The sequence below is a fragment of the Odocoileus virginianus genome, chromosome 6 (genome assembly GCF_023699985.2).
Source record: "Odocoileus virginianus isolate 20LAN1187 ecotype Illinois chromosome 6, Ovbor_1.2, whole genome shotgun sequence".
Taxonomy (NCBI): domain Eukaryota; kingdom Metazoa; phylum Chordata; class Mammalia; order Artiodactyla; family Cervidae; genus Odocoileus; species Odocoileus virginianus.
This window is the reverse complement of record NC_069679.1, coordinates 4,272,043-4,289,863: the sequence shown is the minus strand read 5'-3', so window position 1 is coordinate 4,289,863 and position 17,821 is coordinate 4,272,043. Positions and strand designations below refer to the sequence as shown.

The 17,821-nt window shown below is 45.6% G+C and overlaps 1 protein-coding gene and 1 long non-coding RNA gene across 2 annotated transcripts in view; both read right to left on the bottom strand.

Moving 5' to 3' along the window:
* LOC110151466 (uncharacterized) overlaps nucleotides 1–6,828 on the bottom strand; it is a 50,065-nt gene extending 43,237 nt beyond the window's left edge. The window contains exon 1 of the long non-coding RNA XR_011488127.1: nucleotides 6,596–6,828. This is a non-coding gene — a long non-coding RNA (uncharacterized lncRNA). The remainder of the gene's footprint in view (nucleotides 1–6,595) is intronic.
* Nucleotides 6,829–8,031: 1,203 nt separating this feature from the next.
* The window catches only part of CMYA5 (cardiomyopathy associated 5), a 97,896-nt gene continuing 88,106 nt past the window's right edge, over nucleotides 8,032–17,821 (bottom strand). The window contains exons 11-13 of the mRNA XM_070468607.1: nucleotides 17,438–17,537; nucleotides 13,976–14,149; nucleotides 8,032–8,926 (exon numbers count right to left, since the gene is read on the bottom strand). Of these exons, the coding sequence (XP_070324708.1) occupies nucleotides 8,680–8,926; nucleotides 13,976–14,149; nucleotides 17,438–17,537 (521 nt within the window). The 3' untranslated portion in view covers nucleotides 8,032–8,679. The remainder of the gene's footprint in view (nucleotides 8,927–13,975; nucleotides 14,150–17,437; nucleotides 17,538–17,821) is intronic.

The window sequence follows — 17,821 nt, the reverse complement described above, 5'->3', positions numbered from 1 at the left end:
ATCTCCCAGAGTTGGCTCAAACTCATACCATTGAGTTGGGGGTGCCATCCAACCATCTCATCCTCTGTCACCCCTTTCTCCTCCTGCCCTCAATCTTTCCCAGCATCAGGGTCTTTTCCAATCAGCTGGCTCTTTGCATCAGGAGGCCAAAGTAGTGGGGCTTCTAAACAGACTCAATTCAACACAAGCCAACCCAGGTACAATAGCAGTTTCCCCCACATTTCTGCACAAGGCTGGTCCTAAAGGCAACCAGTCAGCAGTGCTGCTCCCCTAGAAGCAGTGAGGGAACAGGCCACAGGGTTCCTGGACAGAGTTAAGAGGGAGACAAGGAACACTTTTTCTTCTCTCCCACCTACATCAGGTCCTCTCTGCAGGAGCTGAGAGCTGGCAAAGGCCAGCCCAGGGGGCCTTTATGAAACATCGTGTTTAATGCTCACAAACAGAATACCCAAACACGTGAAAAGCCAATTCTCTGAGACTGCTGTTGCCTGACTCCTGATGCCTTACTTCTTGTTAATTCACCCAGAATATAACCTGAAGTCCTTATTTGGCCTTTAAGGCCATTATGAACTGGCCCCCAGCTACTGTCTGCATCCGTAGCATTCTCTCATTGCGGATTCCACTCCAGTCCCGTGGCCTCCTTATTGGTCTTTAACACACCCCCATGTGCTGCATCAAGACCTCTATACGCCTGTTCCTTCTGTGGTCAATAATCTTCCACTGCAGGTATCCACATGACCTGCACCCCAGACCGCTAGGCTACTTTGTCCATGGGATTCTCCAGGCAAGAATACTGGAATGGGTTGCCATTTCCTACTCCAGGGCATCTTCCCAACCCAGGGATAGAACCCATGTCTCTTATGTCTCCTGCATTGGCAGGTGGGTTCTTTACCACTAGTGCCACCTGGGAAGCCCTTATTTAGGTCTTTATTCAAATATCATCTGATTAGAGACACTTTTCTATCATACCTACAATACAGAGCAGTCCCTGCCTCATATTACTCTCATTCTTTCACCTGGATTTTTTTTCCTTCCTAGTTCTTAATCCCCACTGACATAGTATGTATGTATTTGAGTGTGTTAGTCGCTCAGTCATGTCTGACTCTTTGCAACCCGGTGAACTATAGCCCTCCAGGCTCCTCTGTCCATGGAATTCTCCAAGCAAAAAACCTGAGTGGATAGCCATTCTCTTCTCCAGGGAATCCTTCTGACCCAGGGATCAAATCCGGGTCTCCTGCATTACAGGCGGATTCTTCAATATCTGAGCCACCAGGGGTGCGTGTATGTATTTATTGTCCATTAAAATATAAGCTCCTTGAAAGCAAGGATTGTGACTGATTTGATGACTGCCAACTGCTCCTTAAAGTGCTGAGCATGCAGTAAGACTCTTCGTGGTGTCGAGACAGCCCAACATGAAGTCTGGCAACTTGGGTTAGTTTGAAAAAGGATTTTCCATCATTAGCTAGTTGTACAGAAATCCATGAAAGGGAAGATACTAAGGGGATTCTAAAACCATTCTAAGAAGTAATGGCCAAATTCATCTTGGGAAGTATTCTCTGGTTTAGGGAATTGCTTTTAATGGGCCTTTTAGTTCTGCAAAGAAAGGCCTAAAGTCTGGGCAGGATAGAAGAGGCTGAGACAGGAGGGCACAGTTTTGCTCTCAGTTTATTATAAAAGATGTCTATATTGGTAAGATAAGTGTTTTTTAGTTTTATGTTTTCTAGTTCCACTGGCTGTTCCAAGAAAAACAAAGCTTGAACAGAAGCTAGAAACTTTAAGAACAAAATGGAATGGAGAGGTTTGTCTGTTCAGTATGTCTGGAAAGCCACGCTAAAGGAGTTCAGATGGGGGCTCCTGGCAACATGGGATGCTTCACAATCAGTTTTACTTTCCATCATTATCTAAGAAGAAATCTCCCTTATTAGCTCCAAGTCTTCAACAAAAGCTATGTTAACTGCTACCAGTGTCAGTCTTGTGTTAGCATTGCCTTAAGGAATCAATGGAGATTGTGTCAATGTTCTGGATAGTGAAAGTTAAATGGGACCAGGACGCATGAAGAAGAGGTGGCTAGAGGTGGTGGAAGGGAATTTGGAGGGCAGAGACGTCAACAAGCAGAAAGCAATCATTTGGAGAAATTCTTGGAAATTTGGAATCAGAATTAAAATTTCTTACAATCAATATGACATCAGTATTTGGATAGTAAAGGACAAGGGACTTGGAGAAAATTAAAGATTTAGGGACTTTGGGGTCCCTAAAGTGCTGCACTCAATATGCCAGCAAATTTGGGAAACTCAGCAGTGACCACAGGACTGGAAAAGGTCAGTTTTCATTGCAACACTGAAGAAAGGCAATCCCAGAGAATGCTCGAATTACCGCACAACTGCACTCATCTCACATCCTAGTAAAGTAATGCTTAAAATTCTCCAAGCCAGGCTTCAGCAATATGTGAACTGTGAACTTCCAGATGTTCAAGATGGATTTTAAAAAGGCAGAGGAACCAGAGATCAAATTGCCAACATCTGCTGGATCATTGAAAAAGCAAGAGAGTTCCAGAAAAACATCTATTTCTGCTTTATTGACTATGCCAAAGCCTTTGACTATGTGGATCACAACAAACTGTGGAAAGTTCTGAAAGAGATGAGAATACCAGACCACCTGACCTGCCTCTTGAGAAACCTATATGCAGGTCAGGAAGCAACAGTTAGAGCTGGACATGGAACAACAGACTGGTTCCAAATAGGAAAAGGGGTACGTTAAGGCTGTATATTGCCACCCTGCTTATTGAACTTATATGCAGAGTACATCATGAGAAACGCTGGACTGGATGAAGCACAAGCTGAAATTAAGATTGCCGGCAGAAATATCAATAACCTCAGATATGCAGATGACACCACCCTTATGGCAGAAAGTGAAGAGGAACTGAAGAGCCTCTTGATGAAAGTGAAAGAGGAGAGTGACAAAGTTGGCTTAAAGCTCAACATTCAGAAAACTAAGATCATGGCATCTGGTCCCATCACTTCATAGGAAATAGATGGGTAAACAGTGGAAACAGTTTTACTTTTGAGGGCTCCAAAATCAATGCAGATGGTGACTGCAGCCATGAAATTAAAAGACACTTACTCCTTGAAAGGAAAGTTATGACCAATCTAGATAGCATATTAAAAAGCAGAGACATTACTTTGCCAACAAAGGTCCATATAGTCAAGGCTATGGTTTTTCCAGTGGTCATGTATGGATGTGAGAGTTGGACTGTGAAGAAAGCTGAACACCAAAGAATTGATGCTTTTGAACTGTGGTGTTGGAGGAGACTCTTGAGAGTACCTCAGACTGCAAGGAGATTCAACCAGTCCATCCTAAAGGAGATCCTTTAGGTCCTGGGTGTTCACTGGAAGGACTGATGCTGAAGCTGAAACTCCAATACTTTGGCCACCTCATGCAAAGAACTGACTCACTGGAAAAGACCCTGATGCTGGGAGGGATTGGGGGCAGGAGGAGAAGGGGGTGACAGAGGATGAGATGGCTGGCTGTCATCACTGACTCGATGGACATGAGTTTGAGTCAACTCCGGGAGTTGGTGATGAAGAGGGAGGCCTGGTGTGCTGCAATTCATGGGGTCAGAAAGAGTCAGATACAACTGAGCGACTAAACTGAACTGAACTGAACTGGAAGTGAATTCAGCATCACAGAGTTCAGACTTTAATCTCTGCAGTTAGCTACTTTTTAAACTTTATCTCACCATAGAAACCTGTTTATTAAATAAACTGTTACATGGAATCCAGATCCAAACTGAGCCACCGTGATGGAAAGGGGTAGGGGTTTGAATTTATGCCCACTTGGCTTTCCTACTGGATCCCATGTTGTCCTCATGCCCCTGGGAATCCCAGTACCCCAGGAATATAGCTTAAAAACCATGGCTATGGATCTGGAACTGAAAGCAAGGATATGCTCTTTAAAATTTCAGATGGCTGATCTTTCAGCCTGACTCTGAGTGCTCATTACCTGCTAAGCAGTATGTCTCTCAGCCAGCTGTTACTGATTGGGTATTCTCCCGTCTCTTGAACCAAATTCCTCAACCCTGGGACTTCGACCCACTGGTCCTGGTGTAAAACTCAAAATAAGCTTAATTCCTTCCATAAAACAGCCCTGTAAGTCTCTGGCTTCCTAGGTGGTACAGTGGTAAAGAATCCACCTGCCAAGCAGGAGATGAAGGAGGCAAAGACTCAAGCCCTGGGTTGGGAAGATTCACTGGAGAAGGAAATGGCAACCCACTCCAGTATTCTTCTTTAAAAATGCCATGGACAGAGGAGCCCGATGGGTTACAGTCTGTGGAGTCACAAAAGAGAGGGACATGACTTATGGACCAAACAGCAGCAAGTCTTTGAAGAACTCTTATTTCCTTCCTTAACTTGTCTTTGTTCCAGGGTAAACATTTTCAACCCTCCAACTATTCTCAAGCAATTCTTATAGTGCATATACTATTTGGGCACCTGAAGTTACTGATACTGATTAGAGAAAACGAACTCAATATTGACAGAGAGTTAAGACCAAAACAGGGGCACATAAAAGCGGAGCACAACCACACATACTCTGGGGGTAGTAAAGCAAAGTGAGAGATGCCATTCTTCTAACGTGAGAACTACAGAAAATACGTTCCCCTGCCAACACCCCTGCCCACTGTGGAGGGGGCTGGAAAGCAGGTCCAACTTCATTCAGCTCAAGAATGAGCCCGTGATCACTGCCTAGCAGTCACCGAATTAGGGACATGGGGCAGGAGAGGCACTCAGCTCTCATTACTATTATTTGGGGAACACCCCCAGCAGTTGGGCTCTGGAATTCAGGACAGTAATTGCCTAGCATGGGTTCATTCCCACTCATCTTCACTGACCACCTGTGGATCCACACAGTTACTGATCCTTGCCTAATGCCATGGAAATCTATTAACTAAAAAGAAGTGATATTCTGTAACCATGGATTCATCAGTTCTTTTGCAGCAAGTTGTATCAGTCTGTCAGCAACATTTAGGGATAATCACTGGATTTATCTTGGGTACTGGCTTTGGTAGAGCCTGTAGGGGGCAGGGAGGTGCGTTTCAACAATTACGGCTAGTTTCACAGCTAGAAAGTTCATGACCAGCTCAGTATGAGAGCCCCTCTCCCCCACACCAAACCCCCTGAAACAAAGCTTGGGCTACCTGCTACCCAGGTGCTTCACACACACTCTGACGGTGGTGTTTTGAGGCCTGGAGGCATGTGCGTGCTGTGCATCCATGCACGGGTGGACAAGGACATGTGCACTTGATGTATAGGAGGAGACCTTCAGTGCTGACCCGTTCTCTGTGCAGCTGGACCTTACTCTGCCTGTGATAAAGCTCTTCCATGAGCATAAACTGAGTCCTGTGAGTTCTTTCAGCAATTAAACAGCTGAGATGATTCAAAGGTAAGGAACACAGCAAGGCTGAGAAGGGACCTCAGATACAGGTCATCCTAAGGCCTGAAAGATGCTTCTGATGGGAGAGTGTTGGCTTTCAGCACTGAAAGCACAGTTTTGTGAGTGAGTGTGATGAAGTACAAGACAATTCTGTTGGACGCTAGGGAAGCACTTCTATAAAAACAACAGGAACATATTCTGGTTTGCTCCAACAGAAAAATACTTCTAATTTTGACAAAGAATATATCCAGCCAGAGTTGCCAGGTGCAAAGAGACAGAGAAGGACCCCACTTTTGAATCTTTTTTCCACTGTACCTGCTAGAGGCAACACTGTGTTTTCATATATTTGGTTTCACGTTTTTTTTTTTTTTTCCCCTCACAAATAGAATATTATACATACCTCTGAATCCTAAATAAGGTCAATGGTATTGAAGAAAGAATTAAAGTATCCTATGTCTGCTGGGAGTAGGACAACACTGATAACAAAAGAGAGGCTTGGGAAGGAAGTCAGTTCAGGAGGGAAGAGAAAGTGGATGCATGAATGAATATATGTGTGCATATATGTATATTCATATGTGTATGTGTGGTGTGCATATGACTATGCATAGACACATAATTTTCATGTACAATGTATATGTAGGAAAATGACCTGTGATTAAAAATGAAAAAAAATAATCATTTTATTCTTCTAGCTTCGAATGCAAGCTATATCTAAATCCATGCTCTGTTCCCTGCCAGCTGTGGCTATGAACAAGTTAGTTAACTGCTCTGAGACTAGTTTCCTCATCCATAAAATGGAAATTTTTATTGTGCAATGACCTGATGATTATTAAGAGATAATGCATGAGCTATACATTGACCATCAGCGGATTTCCAGAGGAGAAATTTGGACAGAAATTCGCCGCCTTCCTTTTCTCTCGCTGAGGATCTGTGTTGTGTGAAGAGGAAAGACAAGAACGCAAAAGGAGCTCAGAGAGTAAGGTACAAGGAGGAGGGCGTGGGGGAAACAGCATTAGCTTCACTCTACTTGTCTGCACGGGACCAGTCCCCTAGAACCATCGCCTGTCGGTTAACAGACAATGGCAGCTAAACCATGAGCTCCCAACGCCACTGTCCTTCTTGCCAGCATCTCCTTGCTACGGGGTCAGAGATATAGGGGCCCACTTACCGGGGATGCGGTGGAAGGTCGCCACAGAGGGTCTCTGGCATCCTCGTCAGGACGTTGTAAGCTAAAAATACTGGGCTGTTTCACGTGCTTATTTAACCTTATGTTTACAATTATCCTGAGAAAAAGGCATCACCAAAGCATCTGAGTTGCCCAGAGTCATGACGTAGAAGGGCTGAGTCACGATTTGAACCTACTTCCTCCCATTACTACACGACTTCCGCTGTAACACCGAAGCTGCTTCCGCCTTGACGGCGGACGCTGCTGGCGTCCGGCCCGCCTCCCCGCGGCTCGCCTGAGCGCACCCGCAGCTGCATTAGAGGGTGGGCGGCCTGCTGTCGGCTGTAACAGGCACCTGTGTTTCTTGTGTCGTTTGAGGGGTTTCTTATGACCACAGAGCTTTCAAGGAACACAACCTGGAACCGTAGGGAAGGGAATTTAATGTCCCCCGAGGTCTCCAGGGGTAATGCTCATCCAACTGGCTTGGACAGGAGTGCTTACACATTAGCCTCTGGCGTGTTCCGAGTGGTTTCCGAGGGTGCCCCCAACACGGGCAAGCCCCTGGTGTCCACATTGTAATAACCCACCCATAAAACATGTCCTCTAGACGCTCTTGCCTCTTCCTTTCTCACTTTCCCCACTTCCTCTCCTGTGCTTCCTAGAATTGCCTCCTATGTAAATGCTGCTGCTCCTAAGTCGCTTCAGTCATGTCCTATGTAAATAACTTGCACTAAATCTTTCTCTTTGGTCTACTTTTGGAGGAATCCAAACTGAGTCAAATTCTAAAATCCACGTGATTGCTGCTCCTTTTGTTATTTTTAATTACACTATATTCCCACCCAAAAAAGTAATAATGACCATGAATTGCTGATTAGTCAGAATCTGATTATCATTTTAAGGCTTGTAAAAAAGGAAGTCAGTGTTTCCACAAAGCAGCATGTTACTCCTTGTTTTCACTAACTATCCTTCTTGCCAGCAGTTGCCCTAATTTCAAAGCAGGATGAGGAAGGCTTTGAAGTCACTCTGTTAATGCAGTTACACACCCAGTTTGGCTTTTCCAGCTATTAAACAATAGATTTTAGGGTATGTACCAAAAGTAGGACGTTATTTCTCGTGGAGAACAAGAGCAATTTCATCTCAACATGCATTTTATATTTATCAACTCTACACATACATATTTTAGGAAGATTTTGAGAGATTTCAATATATCTTAAAATGACCAACCATTTTATTTTTAGCAAAAAGAGATTCTCAGTTTCTGGTAGTTGTCTGTAACTATAGGCTGAAAATGTTTAGATTTTAAAGCTTACATGTGTAAATTCTTACATGAAAATGAGTGGTAGTCCCACCCACTGCAGTGTGGTGATGCTTTATCTGTAACTTGTCCCATCCAGAGACGCCAGGCTCGCAAGTCACATGTAATAAGTTCACGTAACATGTTTTGTTTTATAGACTCTAACCATTTATTTAACAAAAAGGAAATCTCTAACATCTAGCATTTTTCTACATTTAAAATTTCAGGGAAAAGAGACTCGTGTTCTACAGTATATAATTGTTACAAAAGAGTTCATTATCAGCTTAGAATGGTTAAAATATGTTTGCTACTGATTAGGACTCAGCATTCTTTAGTGAAGTAGGTGACATTTCTCTTATGGAAAAAGTAGTTGTTTCTTGTTGGAGGAGAGGAATTACCAGCACAACCTTTCCTTCACTCAGGAAAGGACACAGACCTGTCCCTCTGAGGATTTCTTTCACCAGCGACATAGGTGGAAGTCCATTTTGCTATTTCGATTCCCAAGTCAGGTATAAATCCTTTTCACTTAGGGAAGAACTCAAACATATAAACTGAAGGGTAGAGGTTGCTTTTTCCATCTTCTACTCACACGACACTCTAGAAATTCAAGGTTTTCTTGGTGGTTTGGCTCACGTGTTGATCACTGTGCATGGAGCTATCATCCGTGCAAGTGTTTTTTGAATGCTGTATTCAAATGCTTTGAATGCTATCTAGCACCCACAGGAGAGAACAGCAGAGCACCCCCCTCCTCCAAAATTTGAATTTTGCTTTTGGAAACTCTGAAAGCCAACGATCACTTCTGCCTTGCAGAATCGGGGGGCTCTATCCCCAGGTGCAAAGTACATTTTCCAGGTTTCTCCAGGGCGAAGGCAGGGTGGACGCCCTCGTTAAATCTGTGCCTGATGATGAAGAGCATCTGTCCAGTCTCAGCATTTATAAAGAGCAGCCTCTGGGTGGTGTAGTCCAGCAGGATGCCCACTCTGGCAGGACGCTCAGTCACATGGACATCACTCACAATGCCACTGTAGAAAAATGTGTATCTGAAATGGAACAGAATGGGAATTGAAAACTTTGGACATCTTGAAGGACTATGATAAAGAAAATCACCTGGAGACAACCAATTTTGCAATTATTGATCTCAGTTCATAATAAGGAGTTGCAGTAACATTGCCCCAAATACCTTAGCCAGATCCCTCCTAGATGCTAAAATGCATAGCTCTTCCCAACAGACGAGCGTTTTTAATAATTTTGCTACTTCTACATTAGGAGGCAGGCCCAGAATAACCAACATATGCCTCCCTTGTGATTTTTCTCCCCATTTTAATTCTTTCCCAGCTGCCCACGTGTTTTAACTACCGCATTCATGGTGTGTCATTCTTTTGAATAAAACTCCTTTGAGGCTGCCATGTATTTTAAAAAGTACTGCAGGTTTGCCTTCCATAAAATGCATTAATTTTACTGTTTAAAAAATTTGTAAGTAACTTATATGAGGGCCTTAATTAAGTTTATGAAATACGTTGTTATTTCTGTCCAACTTCATCCTTTGTACAATGCCCCTGCCCCAAACCAACTTTCCTTTTCATCTTCTCCATGTTTTCTGCAGTCTTACAGCCAAGGGGGGTTACCTTTGATTTCTCTCTTCAGTTCAAATACATTCAGTTCACCATGTTTTCACTGGCGTATGTGTATGTTCTACAGTTTGTTAGACCTCTGCACCTCTGGGGGATGTGAAGGACCACAGCATACTGTCCTTGCCTTCGAGGAAACCCGTACTCTACTGAACTAGAAGGAAAAACTGTTTATGACTTTAGCACAGGCTGGGGCTCAGACTCCAGCTGCGGGCACAGATGGGGAAAATGTTTTCTGACACATTTCATGGACCTGGTTTGGTTGTAAAAGGAAAGCTTCAAGGACAGGTTGGGAGGGAGAAATCGCTGAACAGAAAAAGTGAGACTGCTCTGTGCAAAAGAGTAACATAAGGTGGGAGCTTCCTCCTGGCGATCTTAGAAACAGAGGGTGGGGCCCTGAAAGCAGGAGAAGAGAAGAGCTGAGGGACAGGTGAGTGGTCTGTGGATATGACAGGCCTGAGGGCGAGAGCGACACTGGACAGACTGGGGCCATAGAGCCTGCGTACCTCTGGTGAGGCAGAGAAGGACCTTGAAGACTTGCTGCGTCTCTCTTAAACACCTAGAAGCTTGAGCGCAGGGAATGGCAAGTTGGCAACTTCCTTGCGGAACGAAGTTCATTCAAAAGGGCAGAGGTTTACGGGAATGGAAGGTAAGTGAGATTTCCACAATGATAAAGGACCTTTTCAGTGCCTTGCCAATGTGAAATATGGCCGAACACTATGAAATTTTAGAACGTGTAAAGCACAGAGGCTGTGGGTGGCAATGATGGGGAATAGCAGTGTAGCTGGCGTTCTTACAGAAGGCTTGGGGAGCAGATGGGTGTGCGTTCAGCCAAAGAAAGGTCAGGACAGGATGGGGGGAAAGGGCGAGGTGATCCAAGCTGTGGGGGCAGCAGAGGCAATGACAAGGTGGCAGAATAAACCTGTATGTCATCTGCTTGACCAGTTAGGAGGGGACATGTGAATGACTTTGAGGGTATTACCTGGATAGGTAAGTCAGAGGCCAGGCTCTGTATTGGCCTGCCCTGTCTAATATAGTAGCCAAGAGGCACATGTGGCCACTTACATTAGCATTAAGTAAAATTCAAAATTCTGTTCATCAGTCTTGCTAACCATATTCCAAGTGCTCAATAGCCACATCTACCGTTTTTCTAGTTTTTCAGAAGGTGTGACTGGACAGGACTGGTCAAGAGGGTTCTGAATGCCCATCTGAGCTACTTCCCTACCCTGCTGGGAAGACCCCCAGGGCCCACAGGTCCAGCTCCGGTCAGTCCTGAGCAAGTTGCTACCATGTGGGTCACGGAGGGAAAGACATTCCATGGAGCTTTGGACCCACCAGTTCTGCAGGGCTTGGAATCCACCCTGTCCTGCTTCTGCCCCATTTCCCATTGACCACATCACTTCATTCTCCAAGCTGCACTCCGGCTTGAAAGAAGGCCTGTCTGTCTGTGGCCTGACTCCCTCCCAATCCTTTGGACTGCTTGTTCCTGTTCAGACAGGGGTCATTCGGAAGCCTGGTTCTTGACATCTGCCTGACCCTGGAACTGCCTGGGCGAGGGTCCCTACCTGTGGGGCCCAAACTGGTGCATCTCCCTGCTGGCCCAGAATGAGCCCAGACTCCTTTCCGCCCTGGTGACTGCTGCCCTCAGGACTCCCGTCCCCCAGCCTGGTTACCTTCTTCTGGGCTTCCCGCCTTCACTGTGGTCCCAGAGTGCTGACACCACGGTATATGTTCGTAGATTTTTTTTTTTAGCAGAAAAGGAAGGGACATGATGCAAACGATGTTTTAGAAATATTTGCCAGTGGTGACAGAATGACTTGGAGTGGTTAGAGACTAGAAAAAGAGCACAGGCCTGGGAGTTCTGGGTGAAACAGGTAAAGGAAGTGAAGCCTTGAACTAGAGGAGTAAGTTAGGGACAGACAGGAAGAAATGCAACTGATTATTTCTCCTTAGACTCTTCATTTCTCGTATCCCACTGGGACATCTTACAGTAGATGCAAGAAGAATCAAGAGTAATATTGCTTCATTTAAATCATGAAGCCAGAAAAGTGGAAAAACAGAGGAGGGTCTGCTATTGCAGCACTCTCAGTGACCTGAAGGTGCTCTGTGTGGAATGGAATGAGGCTCTTAAGACCTGACCCCTCTGTGCTGTGATCACACAGGCAGGCACATCCCTTCCCCCAGAATCTACAGAACCTTCCCTGGGCGACAAGAGCCAAAGACCAGAGCTGTTGAAGCTGCTGAATGAAATTAATTCTGTTCTCTGGAGTCTAGAACTTTGTTATTGGAGACTTGCCTTTAGGTTCGTAAGGGTTCAATTGTCTAAGGAAATCTTCATGAAATCAATACCTAGTTCCAGCTCTAAGTCTACCAATCATAAACTCTGGGTTTGAATGATGTTTCAACTCTGGGCGGAGGATGGGTCCTCAAGGATCGCACAGCATTGAACATCAATTAATCATAATTGCTCTGATTTGATGGAATGTGACTTTGAACAGCTCTTAGAGATGGTGTCCTTATGAACCTTGTCAGGGAATCAAACTCTGTCAAGTAGGATACAGGGAGAGATGCGCAGCGACAAATATGCAAAATCCAATCTGTGGGCCTTTTTCTGGGAACTTGCAAGCACTGCTTCCTTTTTAAGCATTCCATTTGAATAATGCCTCACATTTGAGTCTTTACAGTTTCAAAGCTCTTCCTTGTACCTGACTTCATGTGACCCTCACAACCCCCAAATGGAGCAGACTAGGCGTCACTGTCCCCTGGCAAGACAAATGAGGCACAGATTAACCAAGACAGATCTGCTCACAGGATTAACCAACTTCTGGTGAGTAGCCAGTAGGACGCTAGTCAAGAATGGAGCCAGGACTCCAATTAGGTTCCTGGCTCAGTCTCATGCTCTGTTATTAGACCGTCTTGTGCACATGTTCAGTTCACAGCATGCTTGCCTTATCTCTCTGAGACTAACGCAGGTTTGTGGCTTTTTCATATCAACCAATTAGACAATACTAATGAGACAGTCTACAACCTGGGGCCGTTTACTGCAGCACCTGCACCTGGACAAATGTCTCCTTGAGCAACAGAATACAAAGAAACTAAAATTAACCACGTGTACGCCCAGCTGGGGCAAATTAGGAGCAAGATACAAAAGGCCCCAGTTCAACTGCCACTTCTGAGGTGCTGGGAGCAAAAGCAGGGAACTGTACATGATACACGCACACGGCACCGCCAAGGGGGTGGGCAGACCCCCTAAGCCACTGCTCCAGCCTGACCCACCAATCCATCTTTACCCTCATTCCATTTAAGGGGCCAGCTCACCCCTCCTCAGGGAGGGAACAAGGGGACCCGTTCCTTGTCTTTGCTCGCTCCTGCTGCAGCGCGAGTCCAATAAAGCCTTGCCTGAATTCGTCATCTAGATTCTTATCAATGGAAATTGATTAAAGAGTCTAAGGGGACTTTCCGGGTAGTCCAGGGGTTACCACTCCACCTTCCAATGCAGAGGGTGTGGGTCTGATCCCTGGTCAGGGAGCTCGGATCCCACATGCCTCATGGTCAAAAAACCAAAACATAAAACAAAAACAACAAATTAAATAAAGATTTTAAAAAACAGCAACAACAAAAGAGAGTCCAGGAACCCCAGGTCAGTCACACTAATAATATAGAACACGGGTTACTCAGCTTTGTCTGTAAAGGGCCAGACAGTAAATATCTTGGGCTTTGGGGGCCATTCGGTATCTGTTATAACTAGACAACTCTGCCACTGTAGCATGAAAGCAACCATAGGCAATATGTAAACAGATGAACTTGGCTGTGTTCCAATAAAACTTTATTTACAAAAAGATCTGCAGGTCATATTTGGCCGGTGGGTTGTAGTTTGCCAACCCCTAATATAGACCAGTGGCGGTGGTGGGGATGGGGTGCTGGGATCCACTTTTTCCTTAGTCCTGTTGACTCCTCCGTGGAAGGAGCCCTTTCAGCATTGCCCTTATGGTTTCTCCCCACCCTGGGGTGGTTTTCGAAGGAAAACCTGGCCACACACCCACTTTCCTGACTTTTCATTATGAGCTTCCTGAGGGGACACACACCCTTTTCCAGGAACCTACTCTGTCCTGCAGTATGGGAAGCCGGCCTGGCCAAGGCTTTGGGTGGGTTCAAGTCTGTTAAAGAGGATTCAAGATAAGAAACAGTTTTGCTCTCACATATGAACTACATTCTCTAAAACTGGCTTCCTCAGTAATCAGAGTAATAGTTGGGTCTCCATGTATCAGTTTGCCCAAAAGTTTGTTTACAGAAAAACCTGAATGAACTTTCGGGCCAACTCAATACTTGACTCTTTTCTTTCTCAGTTGGCTCAGAACTTGGGCAGGGAAGTGAGAGGCTACTTACTAGGCCCCTCAGAAGCCCTCGGCCTAGACGTCGACTCATGACACTTCAAGTGAAGAGGGGCAGGCCCCAGCTTACCTCTGTGGCCCAGAGCAGTGCATGTACCACGAGGTCTCTCCTTGTCCCAGGGTACCAGCCTGCACAGCTGAGCTGGAGCAGATGCCAAGTCGGTAAGCTGGGCAGTCTGTGACGGTGGTTTCCCAGTAGTGCTGGCCACAGGCAGGCAGCTCCTCACCCAGCACTGATGGGATTCTGCAGGCAAAGTTGATCAGGAGTTGACAACCTTTATTTCATAGACATCGACATTCATAAACGTACCCGCAGTTTAAGCAGGATTCTATCCTTGGAAACTGCTGGAATTTGACTAAAGACATTCATTGCTCATGCTGTCCTTGACCTTGACCTGAGGGCCACAGAATTCCCCCAACATTCAACATGCTTTTAACATATTTCTACTGCCACACACAACACACATATATTACACATAGCATCTCTTAGAGGAACTGGGAACTAGAAAATAGAATAATGGTAGGATAAAAAGAAGAGGGCTTCCAAAGAAAAAAGAAGGGCTTCCCAGGTGGTTCAGTGGTAAAGAACCCGTCTGCCAACACAAGAAATGCAGGAGACTCGGGTTTGATCCCTGGGTCGGGAAGAACCCCTGGAGAAGGAAATGGCAACCCACTCTGTATTCTTGCCTTGGAAATTCCATGGACAGAAGAGCCTGGCGGGCTGTAGTCCATAGGGTTGCAAAGAATCAGACATGACTGAATGACTGAACACACACGCATAGGATAAAAAGAAATGGCACCAATCTATGGCCCCCAGTGGCAAAGAACCCACCTGCCAATGTAGGAGATACAGGAGACCCGGGTTCAATCCCTGGGTCAGAAAGATCCCCTGGAGAAGGGAAAGGCTACCCACTGCAGTGTTCTTGCCTGAAGAATCCCATGGACAGGGGAGCCTGGTGGGCTACAGTCCATAGGGTCACAAAGAGTCGGACACGACTGAAGTGACAGCTTGCGCCGCGTTCAAAGGGAGTGAGGAAATATAAAGGAGGCAAGGGGAGAATTCTAAGAGAGTATGACTTGGAACGTCTTTTTCCCCAAAACTTGCACTCACACAAAATGGAGTCTCTAAAACCTTTAACCGTGAGTCCCCGTGTCTGAGGACCTTCCTGGGCACATAGACCAAACCAGGTGCTGCTCCTGGACAGCAGGCGTCTGGGGAGGCCTGAGCAGAGGGTAGTGCAGGTGAAGTGGTGTGGTGTTCGTGCTCTGGAGAGGCCTGCGGTCAACAGTCTTGGGGACTGGGGCCTCTTTAGATGGTAGCAGGTATGCCTAAGAGGTTGCTGAAAGGTCTCATTTTGTCTCAACTCAGTTATATTTGTAACAGTCATGGTGAAGTGAACCAAAGCACTTTCATCTGCTGATAGGTGACCTTGTTTGCATGAATTGCTCAATTTTGCCTTGAAATGACTCAAAGACAGCAAGGAAGCATTTTTAATTTAAGCAGCATTAATATGCAGTCAGCAGCATCTCCCGCGCTCCTATAACAGGTGAGAAAATGATTACACAGGGAATGTATTTCACTTTCTCATGTCTTTACCCAACAACCTCATTTCAGAGAGGTGGCTACTGAATGGCGCTTGCTCTCTGGAGCAAAACCTGGTTGCTTGATATGTATGAGCTAATTTTCAGATTAATAATTAACAAAATTCTATCAAATACATTACAGATATTATCTATTATTATTAGCAGCCATGAAATTAAAAGACACTTGCTTCTTGGAAGAAAAGCTATGACCAACCTAGACAGCATATTAAAAAGCAGAGACATTACTTTGCCAACAAAGGTCCATCTAGTCAAAGCTATGGTTTTTTCCAGTGGTCATGTATGGATGTGAGAGTTGGACTAAAAAGAAAGCTGAGTACCAAAGAATTGATGCTTCTGAACTGTGGTGTTGGAGAAGACTCTTGAGAGTCCCTTGGGCTGCAAGGAGATCCAACCAGTCAATCCTAAAGGAAATCAGTCCTGAATATTCATGGAAGAACTGATGCTGTAGCTGAAACTCCAATACTCTGGCCACCTGACGTGAAGAACTGACTCATTGGAAAAGATCCTGATGCTGGGAAAGATTGAAGGTGGGAGGAGAAGGGGACGACAGAGGATGAGATGGTTGGATGGCATCACAGACTCAATAGACATGAGTTTGAGGAAGCTCCAGGAGTTGGTGATGGACAGGGAAGCCTGGCGTGCTGCAGTCCATGGGATCGCAAAGAATCAGACACAACTGAGCAACTGAACTGAACAATTATTCTCATCAGTCATCTATGAACCAACCTCCAATATACTTTTCTCTTTGATTTTTTGAGAAATCCAAAAGAGACAGAAAAACTCAGTCTATTTCTTAAATCTTTTTCTTCCCCTGAAATCACTCATTGGTACATGTTTAGCACTTCCACTGTTCTGGACCCTCGGATAGATTCTAGGGGTTCAAAGATGTGGAAGACAGGGCTGCTTGAGGACCAGTCAAGATGGAATAGCTGATGAACGATTCCAAGGTGCTCAGACCTTTTTGTAGACATGATCAAAGGGTGCCAGAGCCCAGAGAAGGCTTGGCCATTTCCAGGAGCAGGTAACACCTGAGCTGAGCCACAGACAGGTGAATAGCAGCCTAAGAAGGAAACAATGCGAGTTGCCGTTGGTGGGCTCAGGGCAGTAGTGAGAGCTTGCTGGCAGTCCACCCCGGGCACATTAGTGCCTATAGGAGCGTGTTTCAGATGGGTTATGATTTTCGAAAGGCTTTCATTTTCTTCCATTTGGACCCTCAAAACAACCATGAGTGACTGCAGACAAACTGCAGAGCACGCTCCATGCTGTGCCCTCGGCTTCCGGCTTCTTTTGACTTTGCTGCTTCCTTTTGCTGGGGCTTCCCTGGTGGCTCAGACTGTAAAGAATTTGCCTGCAATCAGGAGACCCGGGTTTGAGGCCTGGGTCAGCCCTCGAGAGGGAAATGGCAACCCACTCTAGTGTTCTTGCCTGGAGAATCCCATGGACAGAGGAGCCTGGGGGGCTACAGTGCATGGGGTTGCAAAGTTCAGACAGGACTGAATGACTAACACTTTCACTTTCCTTTTGCGGGAGCCTCTGGGGGAGAGGGGGCAAGATCCTGAAAGTCCTGCATGTGGCCAGCTCCAGAAACTCAACAAAATGTCATTCTCCTCTATTCCTTTTCAAGTGGATTGATACAAAATCTGATTTGCTGTTGAAAATAATAGAAGAATGAACCCAGGCTCTTTTTTCACTGAACCAGAGATAACGCCTTAAAACAGTCTATGTGTTAAACAAAACCATCTGTGCTTGTATTTCCAATAAAAATATTGACACTTGCTCCATGCTTGAACTATCTCCATCACTTTCCCCTTAGTAACGAACCACAACCGAACTCTGCAATTCGTGCTTGCTGTCACATAGCATGTGCGCCAACCAAGGATGGGGCGGGTGCGGCCACATGAGGCCTCCTGTGCCTTCTTCTACTCACTCTGTCAGCCGTCTCCTCTCAGCGAAGCTGATCACTGTCCCATTTGAGGAAATCTGCAGAGCAGGATGAGCCGTTTCCCTCAACAAGAGAAATCTGGTTCCTATTGCAATCAGAAAACAGGAGTATAACGTTACCACAACCTCCCTGGCCAAGCCCCACCTTTCAGATCTTAGTCTCTCCTTGCTTCTGACGTCAAAATCCCCACCCCCCACCCCCCAGGGTGTTTTCAGGTCCATGGCAAAATTCCATCCATGATCAGGACTCATGAGCTAGTGACTCATCACCTTGCCTGGTATCACAGATGTGTGAAACCCCCCTCAGCCCAAATCTAGCGCCTACTCTGTTATACGAAGTATGCTCCCCACCCAGCACCTACCTCACCTG